The sequence below is a fragment of the Amphiprion ocellaris genome, chromosome 1 (assembly GCF_022539595.1).
Source record: "Amphiprion ocellaris isolate individual 3 ecotype Okinawa chromosome 1, ASM2253959v1, whole genome shotgun sequence".
NCBI classification, from domain to species: Eukaryota; Metazoa; Chordata; class Actinopteri; family Pomacentridae; genus Amphiprion; species Amphiprion ocellaris.
This window is the reverse complement of record NC_072766.1, coordinates 13,087,658-13,101,107: the sequence shown is the minus strand read 5'-3', so window position 1 is coordinate 13,101,107 and position 13,450 is coordinate 13,087,658. Positions and strand designations below refer to the sequence as shown.

Genomic DNA, 13,450 nt, shown 5'->3' with positions numbered 1-13,450 from the left:
TATTATTATTATTATTATTATTATTATTCACTATTACTATTACTCACTATTACTCAGTAGTCACTTTAGATTACTTTAAATCACTGTGCCTTGAAATGTGTAAATATTGTTTATTGAATTTTAATTACATTTTGTGTTCTATAGATTTTAAAATTAGAAGTGCTTTAAATTTTATTTTACAGCAAGTTTTTTGTCAGTGTATACTAACCTTTAATGTTAATGTTGCTAACCTGCCTGTCCTGTATTTTTGTTATTTATGTTGTTGTATGTAAGCTGCTGAATACTTGAATTTCCCTCAGGATTAATAAAGCTTCTATCTATCTATCTATCTATCTATCTATCTATCTATCTATCTATCTATCTATCTATCTATCTATCTATCTATCTATCTATCTATCTATCTATCTATCTATCTATCTATCTATCTATCTATCTATCTATCTATCTATCATTATATTGTATTTGTTATAGCAGTAGTAGTGGAAGTAACTAAGTACATTTACTCACGTACTGGATTTTGAGTTATTTGGTTATTGAAATATTTCCATTTTCTGCTATTTTATACCACTACAGCGGCAGTACTTTATACTCTACTATATTTATTCAATACTTTTAGTTCCTTCACAGATTTGGCTTAATGATCATTTTAATGTTAATGTGCTTGCCTGGCCCATGAATCACCACCAATGGACTACTGAAGACTGGAAGAAGGTATTATGGACTGATGAATCAAAATTTAAAATCTTTGGTTCATCATGCAGGATGTTTTGTACACCGTCCAGTAGGAGAAAGGATGGTTCCTCAGTGTGTGACATCAATTGTCAAACATGGAGGAGGAAGAGTGATGGTCTGGGGCTGTTTTGCTGGATCCAGGGTCAGTAACTTGTACAGAGCGAGAGGAACCCTGAACCAAAACGGCTACCACAGCATTCTGCAGCGCCATGCAGTGCCCTCTGGTATGTTCCTAGTTGGTCAGGGGTTCATCCTACAGCAAGATAATGACCCAAAACTTAAGTCCAAGCTCTGCCAGATAAGCTTGAAAACATGGAGTGGCAGCACAGTCTCCAGATTTAAACTCCATGCAGCTGGTTTGGGATGAACTGGACAGAAGAGTGAAAGCAAATCAACCTACAAGTGCCACACATTTATGGGAACTTCTGCAACAGAGTTAGGAAGAACTTTCTGGAGAATATTTGATTTCCATTGTGGAAAGAATGCCACGAGTGTGTTCAGCTGTTATATCTGCCAAAGGTGGCTGCTTTGATGAGCCAAAATTTTAGAATACATTTTGGTTTCTAAATAGATTTTTTTAAACTTCATTTGTTTATTACAATGAGACATTAATATGCATAATTTCTAGTTAAAAAAACTGAAAAATTGGGGTGTTCTAAAACTTTTGACCGGTAGTATACATACATAAATACATACCTACATATGTATACAAAAAGTGCCATTCAATAGTAGAACAATTAAATAGGATAACAATATTTTTAAAAAAGAAAGAATACATACACAAACAGAAACAATATATTCTTTCTTCCTCTTTGACAACCTCTGAATCTGTAAACATGTAAATATTTTTGATTCAAAGAGCTTTATTGCTTCAGCACTATGTCTGCTTTTCAATAATAATCACTCAGTGAAACTTTATTTATCTACAGTGAGGCAGTTGGTTATGCAAAAGTGAGATGTATACAACACTAAAAGCATAAATACACAATGAAACAATCAGCTAAATAGAGAATCTAAACAATATGCAAATAACTAACATTTGCACTCAGACTTTAGGAGGGAGACACAGAGGCTATAAATCTACTGGTTTTTGCTAGTAGACGTCTGGTATTCCTTTTCTGTGTCAAGAAAAAGTCTATTCTCAGTGTACAATGCTTTTTCCAAGTTTGTCCAAACTGTACCTGGACCATGACTGGCTTCCAGACTAAGCGTGACTCTACATAACCATCCTGTATGTAAATGTGCTAAGGGCAGATTTAGGGTGAGGACAGAAGAACCAGTTTCTCAGATGAAAGAGTGTCAGTGTCTAACTCTGTACAAATGTCATTCTGAAGCCTAAAGCTGAAGTAAAGTAAGAACACAGCACATTTTTGACTAGAGAAGGACTTTAAGGTGTGGTAGGTAGTTACAGCAGGCCAACCTCATCAAATTTAGTTGTAAGATCTGTGCTTTCATGGAGCAAATGCTGACATTTCCAAAACATGGACACTGAGTGCACTTTAATGTAAAGAAGCTTTGAGCCTACATATTAAGAAAAAACGGCATTGTTTTGTCCTAACAATGAACCACAGAAAATGATACATGTCTAATACATCTTTTGATCATACATACATTTCAGCCCATTATGTTTATTAACACCAATTTTGTGTTGAATAACAAACTTTTAAAATGTAATGAAGTATTTAATAATCAATCGTACGTTTTTTTATTATTAAATATTATCATCATTTTTTTTATATCAGTGTTTGAGTACAAACTGCTGCGATTTAACATTTGTTGTTAGAAAAAAAATACGCATTTCAAATGTCTTCCAAAGGCTGCCGTAGTGTGAGCGCGCTGAAGGGTCTGTTGCTATGCAACCAGAGCCCGTCGCCTCTGTGTGTCACGATGGCTGAAAGAAGTTTGGATAAAAAGGCTCAGTCTGTCGTTTCGCCGGTTTGTAATTTTTTCACTTTCGTCTCCCCAGTGTTAAAGTACAGATGTTTTTCGTGCTGCTAGCAAAACTTTAAATTCAACGGCGACTCCACCGGTTGTCAATTTTGTCGACAAACCTATCCACTTCCGCAAAAATTCTGCGTTACGAAGCTAAATATGAAAGACAGAGTTGTGGATATTGCTATAAATTACATTATTTACAGTGCATGAGTGCTTTTCTATATGTGTTTAGTTGACCCTCTCAATGTGCAAACCACTGCTTGGTTATTTATATACTGTGCGAATACATAAAAAGTGCAGATCACATCCTTATTTTAACGGTTCAAACGCTTGTTTTAGTGCAGGCTGACTTTACTCATGCATGAGTATTTAACCTGCTTTATTAGGTCTACCATGTTCTACTGAGGTATGTAAAGGAATGTTGTATATTATATAAAAAATAACAATTGGCGCTGTCTTCAATAAATGTAAAATTTCTGCCAGGGTCCAGACCTTTAAATCTGTCCACTTCACCAGACTGATTTGACAGTTTTGTCTGATATAAGGGAAGTAAAATTCCGCTTCATTACTTAATGTATTTAATTTTACTGCCCTGTCTTGCTGTTGGGTTGATGTTTAGACAAAGAGATGCTCGGCCTCCACCAAGAAGGCTGAAAGGTCCAGGAGGGTTGAATCAAGGCCGCAGGCAAAATCTGTCTCTGGTCCAACAAAGAAACACACAGATGACCTTTTCGCTAAAGAACAACAATATAAGTATTACTGGCTGTACTTTTCTCATTGATTCATTTTATTCATTCATTCAAATCAAAACGTGTACTCTAAGATAAATATTTCTCTCAGAATAATTTGTACTAAATGGAGGCATTTCTGTTGAACTCCTTCGGCTGCATTGGATTCCCTAATCGAGCCCAGAGAGAAGCTCCTCTCATGTAGACTTGCAATTAATAATTAGAAATGCCTTTGGTTACTTTAACGACATATGTAAGAGTGTCAATCCATTAAAGTTTGAAAGGGGATTTTGTTCAAATGATTGCACTTTGGGCACAGAGTAACAGAAAACCCTCCCCCTCCAAGAAGGAAAAAGGGATTTTCTTCAAATATTTGGATTCGTTTTACTTTTCTGCAGTTTGGAAGCTCTAAGATCCTTGTAAGAATTGATAAATGTGACCAAAGTTGTTTATTAACATTTAATTTCCATCAGACTCCTAAATGCACAGCTGGAAGCCAAAACAGCAGAAATCGTGAGACAGGCAGAGCAGCTCATGGTAAGTTATTAACAAATAAGGTTTATATCACTGAAAAATATCAGCTGATGGGGAAAGTTTAGAAAAGGGCAGTGAATCTTAACCTTATTTTAATATCGTATCTCTGTGTGGTTTTAGAAAGAACAGACTGAAGTTCTGTCCAAGCCCTTATCCAACATCCTGCTCACAGATACTGAAGTTGAAGAAGATTCTAGGTAATAAATATCTAAAATTCTGAAGTTTGAGGGTGAAAAATGACGCAAGAATGATGAAAAGTTTGTCATTCATTGGTAATGAAAACAGCATCACTCTGTTTGTTTCTACCTGCTGTCTCTTTGTGTCTAACTCAGGTTAATGAAGCCTCAACAGTGCACTGAACAGCAGCTTGGTGTGAAGGTATCAGTGCAGAAAATAAATTCAGGATGTCTGTATTTCGTAAACCTGTAAACACACTGATAGTTCACAATCTGCAGCTACGTTTTGTTAAAGCTGAAGTTCTACATTACATTGTGTTTTCTTCTTAGATGGTGACGAAAAAAAAGGCCACATCAACAAAACAAGAGGAGCCTCAGCAGAAATCAGCGTGAGTTTGATTTTAGATCATTTTTAAATCCATTACAAAGACTTTTTACCCCTAATAAAAATCTGATGTGAGTCATGCCTTTTGTAAACTGTATTATCTGTTAATATCCTCCCAAAAGTCTTCACAGTGTTTGTTTGATTTCAGTACCTCTAAGGTGTCACACGTGGAGGATTCTGCAGCTGTTGAACATTCGGATGATTATTTCTTGGCAAAGACGATTCAAAACATGGAAGAAAAGATGACAGACGTTGTTCATGAAAATGCCGTGGATGATGTAACCAACACTGGAGCCAACGTAGGATCAGGTAATGTGTATGTCACTCTTCAAAATGTAAATTGTAGTTTTTATTCATTAATAATAACAAACTGTTAATTTCTACAAATAATAGCTACAAGGAAAGTTTATCAACTCCTTAGAATTACCTGAATGTCACTGATCATTGATTAAATGTGGTAAGCTGATAACACATATACAACTGTACTGTTTGTGTCATTTTTTTAACAAAGAAAATCTGTGTTAATGTGGCACTTATTAGTTACTCAGAAATTAAATCAGGGAATGCTACCACTTGAGAATCCTAATGAAAACTAAACTGAAGCTTTTCCATTAAGTTATTAATATAATAAGATTTTAATGTATTGTTCTGAGTGATGACGAGTGAATGTTGTCCTTCCCACATATGTCTAATTGTGTTTTTTCTATTATTTTTAAGTCGTTTCAGATGCTCAAATGCGGGTCCTCAAGGCAAAACTACGTATTATGCAAGAGGAGCTGGATGAGCTGTCCAGTGAATATTATAAGAGGGTACAAATCTGGCCTGTTGTTTCAAACTGATGTCTTTAAACTCAAACATAAAACACACTGTGTCCATTTAGCTTTATGTTTCTGCCATTGCAGGATGATGAAAACTCTAAGCTTAGTGCAAAAATTAAGGAGCTTGAGGAGGATCGAGCCAGACTGCAGAAGACCACAAACATCCAGCAAACACAGATTGAGAAGCACAGAGCTTTAGCGGAGGAGTCGGCCAAAAAATGTGACGGCCTTCAGCTGCAAGTGTCTGGTTTGCACAAGGTTTGTGTCGGCGACAAATGAAGCATGATATGAGAGCGTTTCTCAGGTCTGATGTATCAAGACCGACAGCCGCTCCAAATATTTCTTATTAACAAGCTGACACCATCCTCCATCATTCATGAGAGCTGTTCATGCCTGATTACTTCCTGACTGTGCTCCATGCAGGAAATAGAAAATCTGAACAGATCCCACAAACAAGCAGCGGCTGTTCACAGCACTGTGGAGGTTCGTTTGAACAGAGCTCTGGAGGAGGTGGAGAGGTTAAAGACTCAACTGAACAAGATGGAACAAGCAAACAAGGTGAGCACATACAGCGCTTCTTGGCAAGCATTCAAATGGGATTTATTTTTTAAATATTATAACAAGTTTTAGACATTCATCTACAGTAAAACTGCTGTTGACTTGTGAAAATAGGGATGTCCGATATTGGCTTTTTTTGCCAATAACCGATATGCCGATATTGTCCAACTCTCAATTTCCAATTCCGATATCAACTGATATCGATATCTGTGGGCTATTTAACTACTTTTAGGTAGCATCACATATCTCCTGTCTTAGAATTAACACATCATGCCTAATTTTATTGTCATGACCCATTCTCAAATGCAACAAGGCTCTCCAAATGTAAACATTGTCTGTGCAAAATAAGAAAACTACTTCAACTTAAGTTATGGAAAAAATGCCTTTTTTTAAATTGTCTTAAACAGGTCATACTCTCCCTCTCTCCCTCCCTCTATGAGTCTATTACAATGTGGCAACTATACTGTACAATTTTGAAAACTGTCAGTGAAATCCAGGCATTGTTTTATTGGTTTTCATGATAGGCAAAAGTAGTAGAACCTAGAGGAATTTTTGGTTCCCTCCAAAGAGATTGGAGTCAGCCCCCCTAAAAAAATAATGAAAATAGCAATTTTTTAAACTACTTTTGTAAATATAGGTTTCATCTACTCAAGTATAATAAAGATTTTTGTTTATTAAATCATCAGAAAACAGGAAAATGCATAGATTGTCAAATTAGGCAACTCAAACTCATCATCTTTACTATAAATGGACGGATCATGTTTACTAAGAGAAGCCAACCTCCAAATACCCATTCTGAGTCAGAAAAAACCCTAAAAACTTAAATAATAATAATAATAAAAGACCACATGCATCACAAACACAGGACTTAATCTGTAACTGAATGTAAACTATCAACACACTTAACCACTTAAGGAGGAACAGCAGCAACATGTGGTGTTACAGCCATCTAAGTGTAATGTCAGAGTAAAATAATGAATTAAGAAGATAATGCACCCTTTTATGAGATAAAAAGATACTGAAAATAGCTTAGGAATTTCCCACAACGATGAACATCACAATGCCACACAGTCTGGTAGCCTGAGCAGCAAAACTGTAGTATGGAGGTTTTTCATGCAAAGCAGCTGTGCAGTAAAAATATCTGTGCACAAAGTGAAACATCTTATCTGAAGATGGTGGTGGAGAAAAATAGTCGGTGAGTAGCTCTTTTCAAAACAACACAAACCACCTTCTCCAACAGAATTTGAAGTGGTTCGTAGGTTGCACAAACAGGGTACAGTTCTGCTTCACTTCCACTGATTTCATTCTTTTCACTTCTGGTCATTAAGGACAAGATAAATGAGGAACATCAAAGTAAAGAAAACCTACTTGCTGAAAACAAAATGCTGAAAAAACAAAAAGCTGAACTCATCGTAGGGTTCAAGAAGCAGCTCAAGCTGATCGACATTCTCAAGAGACAGAAGGTAAGTGTCTCTACGTTCCCAAACATGCAGTGTTTATAGTTTTTAATTAAATTAACACAAATTTTTTGTGTGCAGATGCATTTTGAAGCTGCCAAGCTGCTGTCCTTCACAGAAGAAGAGTTCATGAAAGCTCTGGACTGGGGGAAGGCATAAACGATCAGTCCACATTTCATTTTTATGAAGCAAAGCAAGTTAATTAAAGGTGCCTTCCTTATTTTTAAAGATATGTTTATGTGTTATGGAGTAAAGAACTTTAGTTTGCAGACTCTCAGAATTTTTGTAAGCAGTTCAAAAGCCTGCAGTTTGAATTGAGATAGAATTTAAATGAAGACGTTTGCCTCCTAAACACGATCAGATTCAGTCAGCAGGTCTTTTTAGAATGAATTTCATTGAGATCCTGTCAGTACAGTTCTAATAAAAAGATGTCTAAAATCATTTCATTGTCACTGAATGCAAAACAACTATTTTCAGATAATAATATTGAAAAATGTAGAACTTAAGTAATCACTAAAAGTTTCTATATATTCACAGTAACATCAAACTGCCCTCTAGTGGCACAGTGGGAGAAAAAGTTTAATCATCATTGTCGCAGCCGTCTTCAGAGAACATATCAGCCTGACGGGACTGAAAGTGTTTTCTGAAGTCTTCATCAAAGTGCTGCAGGTCGTCTCCACGAAGGAGGCCCTGAAAATATATACACCGATAGTCACATACTTGTATGAAGATGTGAAGCTCAATAAAGTTATTCCTGATTCATACACTCTGTCTCCCACCTTAGGGAAGTATCCGAGGAGTTTTGTTGCGTGACGTTGTAGCAGTCGCTGCCTCTCTTCTTCAATTATCTTCCTGCGCAGCGCCTCCCTCTCCTGCTCAATGGCTCTTTCTTTCGCCTCCAGTTCCTTGAAGAGGGTTATGAAAATGTTATGAACAAAGCAAGGTATTAAAAACTGACAACAGAAGGACAATGTATTATGTTTCTTTTGTCAAATATTTTGCTTTCTGTGATAAAATAAACATTCTCTAAAACTAATACAAATGCTCCTTTCATAGTAAGACACTTTGATTAACAAATATTTGTCCCTAAATGTTAAACCTGTCTGCTGCCACCTGTTGTTATCCAACATGCAGTACAGGAAGAACAATACTGACAGTAAAACTACTTATTCTGGATGTAATTATGCAAACAGAATGTGGTTCGTACCATGTCGGCTTCACGCTGCCGTCTTCTGGCCTCTATCAGTTTCTCCACCTCGCGCTGGTGTTCAAGTTGCTTCATGCGTCGTTTCTGGGCGTTCATCTGCTCAATCCGATCGTCCTCGGCAAACTTCGCCATCATGCTTTTCCTGAAGGCCTCCTCTTCCTCTTTCTCCGCCTGCCTCCGCATCTCTTTGAAAGCCATCTGCTCCTGGCAGGTCTGCTGCATCATCAGCCTCTGTCTGATTTTCTTCTCCATCTCTTCCTGTTGAACGAAAGTTTAAAGAAATATTAAGAGAATTAAGGTGCACTTAAATCCAGTTTCAAAAACACATTGCTCACTGAGAGGCAGAACTGCAGTGAATCCAGGAATCAGAATTCCTGTTAATGTACCTAACTTGGATCTTCACACTCAAACTGCTTTGTTCAAGGGGTTTGCAGCAGGCAGCATTCAAAGTTTGCAGATTACAGCAGGTGTCACTTAAAAATTATGAAAGTAAGACTTGGTACACTTACAACTGTACTGTACAGTTATTCCAGAACAATAAGCTGATTAATCAGTAATATTTAAATCGAACATTCCTCATCAAGACTCTTCAAATGTGGGAATTTTATGCTTTTTTCTGTATTAGAATGAAAAATCTTTTTGATTGGGACTGCTGTTTCACTAAAATAGACAATTTTGGCTATTATTTACTGATTTGCTGGCATCTAATAGATCAAATACATTTTTTAAAGATTTGAATTTATTGAAAAGACAGCTCTTTTAGATGTAGCACGTCATATGGGTTCTAATTCTGATAGTGATAGATTCGTTGATATTTTAAATGGTTAATTCTTGCAGTTCTAATATTCATTACATAGAAGAATATTTTTAGCAGTCTTTTGATATTACTGTAGAATCAGCAGGGTAAGATATCCATCCACCCATCCACCCATCCATCCATCCATCCATCCATCCATCCATTCATCCATCATCTATAAACCGCTTAATCCTCATTAGGGTCTCAGGGAGGCTGGAGTCTATCCCAGCTGACTTGGGGCGAAGGCAGGGGACACCCTGGACAAGTCACCAGTCTGTTGCAGGGCTGCAGGGTAAGATAGTAAAATCATGATCCTTACGATTGCTCTCTGTCTGTTAGCCTCTTCTTCTTCTTCTAAATAAAGTTCGTCCCGGATTCGCTCCATCTCTTCACGTTGCTTCCTCTCCTCTTCCATCTTCTCACACAGCTACAGAACAGAGATGTTAATTAACTTAATGTCATTGACTGAATAGGTAAATAAATGGGCATTCGATAAAACGTTGTCTCAACCATTTTATGCAGATGCTCCTTTGCTTCTTCTCTCTCTCGGATCTTGGCCATTCTGGTCTCTTCCATGTGCTGCCGCTGCTTCGCAAACTCCATGATGCGTCTGTTCTCTGCTTCCATCTTTTCTTGCTCCATGTGTCTCCACTCAGCCTGCTGTCTCTTGAATTCTTCAATGTGCTGCTGAGTGGCTCTGACCTTCTGCAATTTCAACTGTCGCTCCCTTTCAGGAAAAGATTACTTTTCAATAAGCCCATTATATTGTACAATCTTAATGTGCTCTCCAGATGAACACTATTTGAAAAGCATACTGACACTGAACCAGTTCTAATTCCTGACCTGTTCACTGATACACTAAGCACTGCAATGTGCTTCTCTGTGTTGTGCATTAACGTTAAAGAGTGGAAGAATTAGTAATGACTCACATCTGATCCTCCTCATAAATCTTCCTGACAATCTCGTCCACCATGAGCTTCTCTCTGAGGAACTCCTCGTATGCCTCCTGTCTCTGGCGCTCTCTGTCCATGAGCTGCTGCTCCAGCTGGATCTGGTACTGGACCAGCTCCTCGTGGCGTTTCTGATCCAGTTTCTGCTGCTCAACGGCTGCTCGCTCACGTTCGCTCTTCATCTCGCGAGCATAGTCTGCCTCCTCCCGCTAATGTCACAGAAAAGACATGTACAATATATAACTTACAGGCTCTACCATGAAAATAATTTCTCTATTTGAAAATGCCCTTTAAATTAATTGCAGTTAAAATCAGTTCATGGAGCATTTTAACCCATTTGTATAAGAAAATTTACACATGGTTCACAGTTTATCACTATAAGGAGGAAGAGGACCTCTTTTTGGGCTCTTAACAAAGAGTATGTAATGAATTATTCCTTACAGCATTTTCTATAGTTAAAGAAACTTTGTCATGTCTTCTGGTGACAACTATTCAAACAAAAGCATATGTACTTCTGTAAAGTAAAACATTTTAAAGAATCTGTGTTGTAGTTTCTGATAACTAACTGAACCACAAAGGCAGCACTCACCATTGTCTCAAACCTCATGGCTTCCTGCTCAGCAATCTGTGCAGCTCTCTCCTTGTTCAGATACGCAGCCTTCAGTTTAGACTCCAGTTCCCGAAGCTCCAAGCTAAAAAGTACAGAAAGTTAAAGCCTTGTAAAAACTGACACAAGTACAAGAAAAGATTAAACAAGTGCTGCATTTATGTACTGATCCAGAACTTAGAAAGTGTGCATACCTGTTCTCTTTGATATACTGCCTCATTTTCTCGTCTTTTTGCTTCTCATAGTGGATGTGTGCCAGCTCTTTAGCCATTCTCTCCTCTTGTTCAAGTTGCCTTTCTCTATTTATTCTCTCCTCCTCTGCCTGAAAGTCACATTTAATCCCAGTTATTTACACCCAAGGTTTGGTAAGATGCAGTCAACACCTTGACGACACGATGTAGCATTATATAAAACAATGTCTGTATCTTCTATCAGCCATGGCTTTTGCTGGTTTTATTATTGCTTATAAACATAACAGAAATTAACCAACTACTTTAAATTAGTGGCTGCTGTTTACTGCATCAGACATGAAAAGTGCCACCACATCTGCAGTGTTTCTCAGCAAAAATGGAAACATTAGTTGTCAAAGGGTCGGTAAATGTTGCATATTTGTAGTACATTTGTAAAGTCATGAAAGTTGAGTACAAAGAAAAAATTGTAAAAATAAGTAGAGCTGCAACTAACAGTTAATTTCATTGTTTATTCATTTGTTGATTACTTCTTGATTTTTTGATTGTTTGGTTAAATGTCTTGTTTTGTCATTTCTGTAAACAGCCCTAAGATATTCAATTTACTGACAGTGATGGGTAAACAAAAAAGAAAATATTTTAGTTTAAAAATCTGGAATCAGAAAAAAAAATTTCTTTAAAAATTACTCAAACCAATTATTGGGTTAGCAAAATAGTAAGCAAATAATCAGTTAATTGTTGCAGCTCTACAAATACTTGAGGGGACATCTATTTAACAATTACATTTCCTTTAAAATTATATTTTTCTGTTTAATTGCTTTATGTACTATTGAAACCCATTAACTTAGTCATCACACTAGAAAATTTAAAGAAACTCTGACACCATTTACAATACTGCCTATTTTCCTTACAATAAAATTATCCAGCCATGTTGTACATATTGCGAGCATGTGTACTTTATACTCTACATATTTTGTACATATGTATAAGTGGTTTATTCTACATTTATTTAGATTTTATTTCAATCATTTTGTGTTCTCATTCTATCTTTGTCTTGTTTATAGAATTTGTGTTGTGTAGCGGGAAGTGAGCTACAGTTGAAAGTGGAATTTTATACAACAAAGGACAACAAAGTTGGTCTTTAAGCTTAATTTTTTCACCTCAGTGACAAAATAACACAATGGTTACAAGTGTCTCCTCTGTTAGGAACCAAGAATGACAGTAGAGACTGAAATTTGCTGCTGGATTGTATTTAAACAAAGCTTGATTGAGAGTGGGACCTTATCAAACGTCCAAAAGCAGAACCACAGACCTTCAGCAGATCGCTCTCCATTTGCCTCTCCTTGAGCTCCTGCTGCACCTGCCGCAGGTGTCTCCTGGTCTCGAGGTTCTCCTGGTCCCTCAGACCGGCCTGCAGCTGCCTTTCTCGGTCCACACGCCGGGCTTCCTCCTGCCGGTGCTGCTCCTGGCTCTGGCGCTGAGACAGTAACTTCTGCTGCCGGTTGTACATCCAATTACGACTCTGTGTCAAAGAAACACACAAACTCTGAGAAAGACCTGTCAGGTGAACGGCGACGTTACCAGGGTGTTGACTGGGCTAACTGTTAGCAGCAGTAAGCTAACTTAACTTCGGTTGGGCAAAGAGCACTCACCATGTTTGCGGTTATTTTCGTCGACTCAGGCTTTTTAAAAACTTTTTAAAACTCTCTTTGTCGAGAAAAAAACGTTCAACTGATTGATATAAAATGAGTTTCGACGTGCAGTTGTAGTTTGGCTGAGTTGTTAATTATCGGTAGTTAACCTGAAGAGTCGCTCGGTTACCTCGGTGATCAGCGTTTCGTTGTCCAGGGAACGATGTGGGCTCAGCCAATAGAAATTAACCTTGACAGTGACGTCAGGTCTGGGAAACTTAAAGCAGGCCACATTTCACCTGCTGCGTATATATGTACATGTATTTTTTAAAAAAATGATATAATATAATATACAATGGTATGCGTTTCCACACATCACATATATCATTTGGTGTGAAGTAAATATAAATATAATGTAAATATAAATTATAATAATTTAATAAAGCATACTGATATATCAATATTTTGACTATAGTTCCCTGTGCATGTTTTGATTTTTCAATAAAGCATTTCAAGTGTACATTTCTACGTTGTTTGTATGGGCAATGGCAAATTGGTGTAAATGGGCACATTTTTTTATTCTGTTCCTTAAAAAAAGTTTCAGCTTCGCTCTTAACCATTGTCAACAGGTTGTGTTTCTCCCATTTCCTCCTCTAACAGGCAGGGCTGTAGCTAGCATGAAGGCTTACATTACATGACAGATACGACTGAGGTATAAGGAAACTTTACTCTCAGAATCTGTTCTGAC

General features: G+C 37.2%; 2 protein-coding genes across 4 annotated transcripts; one reads left to right on the top strand and one right to left on the bottom strand.

Annotated features, from left to right (window-relative positions):
- The first annotated feature begins 140 nt into the window (after window positions 1–140).
- Window positions 141–8,365, top strand: tex9 (testis expressed 9). Of its 3 annotated transcripts, XM_023284230.3 has the most exons (13): window positions 141–2,667; window positions 3,287–3,420; window positions 3,869–3,932; window positions 4,050–4,126; window positions 4,262–4,307; window positions 4,436–4,494; window positions 4,639–4,799; window positions 5,208–5,299; window positions 5,393–5,566; window positions 5,732–5,866; window positions 7,195–7,329; window positions 7,405–7,531; window positions 8,108–8,365. In XM_023284230.3, the coding sequence occupies exons 1-12, from the start codon at window positions 2,536–2,538 to the stop codon at window positions 7,480–7,482; spliced, it is 1,287 nt and encodes a 428-aa protein (XP_023139998.3). In that variant the 5' UTR covers window positions 141–2,535; the 3' UTR covers window positions 7,483–7,531; window positions 8,108–8,365. The 3 variants fall into 3 exon arrangements, with proteins under 3 accessions (XP_023139998.3, XP_054866250.1, XP_035810511.2); XM_055010275.1 differs by lacking the exon at window positions 8,108–8,365 and having other exon boundaries at window positions 142–2,667; window positions 7,405–7,764; XM_035954618.2 differs by lacking the exons at window positions 3,287–3,420; window positions 8,108–8,365 and having other exon boundaries at window positions 149–2,667; window positions 7,405–7,764.
- On the bottom strand, window positions 6,359–12,900 carry mns1 (meiosis-specific nuclear structural 1). Its single transcript, XM_023284229.3, has 10 exons — window positions 12,724–12,900; window positions 12,384–12,593; window positions 11,078–11,205; window positions 10,866–10,968; window positions 10,256–10,485; window positions 9,837–10,053; window positions 9,646–9,753; window positions 8,531–8,788; window positions 8,103–8,228; window positions 6,359–8,013 (listed from the first exon to the last, which is right to left on the bottom strand). The coding sequence occupies exons 1-10, from the start codon at window positions 12,724–12,726 to the stop codon at window positions 7,903–7,905; spliced, it is 1,494 nt and encodes a 497-aa protein (XP_023139997.2). The 5' UTR covers window positions 12,727–12,900; the 3' UTR covers window positions 6,359–7,902.
- Between the last annotated feature and the right edge of the window lie 550 nt (window positions 12,901–13,450).

Excerpts from the sequence above, each read along its gene's own strand:
- tex9 (XM_023284230.3), top strand. The coding sequence starts at position 2,536 with ATGTCTTCCAAAGGCTGCCGTAGTGTGAGCGCGCTGAAGGGTCTGTTG. Across the intron at positions 3,421-3,868 it reads GCTAAAGAACAACAATATAA|ACTCCTAAATGCACAGCTGG; the intron begins GTATTACTGGCT and ends AATTTCCATCAG. Across the intron at positions 4,308-4,435 it reads AACAGCAGCTTGGTGTGAAG|ATGGTGACGAAAAAAAAGGC; the intron begins GTATCAGTGCAG and ends TTTTCTTCTTAG.
- mns1 (XM_023284229.3), bottom strand. Across the intron at positions 9,754-9,836 it reads AGGAGCATCTGCATAAAATG|CTGTGTGAGAAGATGGAAGA; the intron begins GTTGAGACAACG and ends TCTGTTCTGTAG. Across the intron at positions 8,789-9,645 it reads CTAACAGACAGAGAGCAATC|GAAGAGATGGAGAAGAAAAT; the intron begins GTAAGGATCATG and ends TTCGTTCAACAG.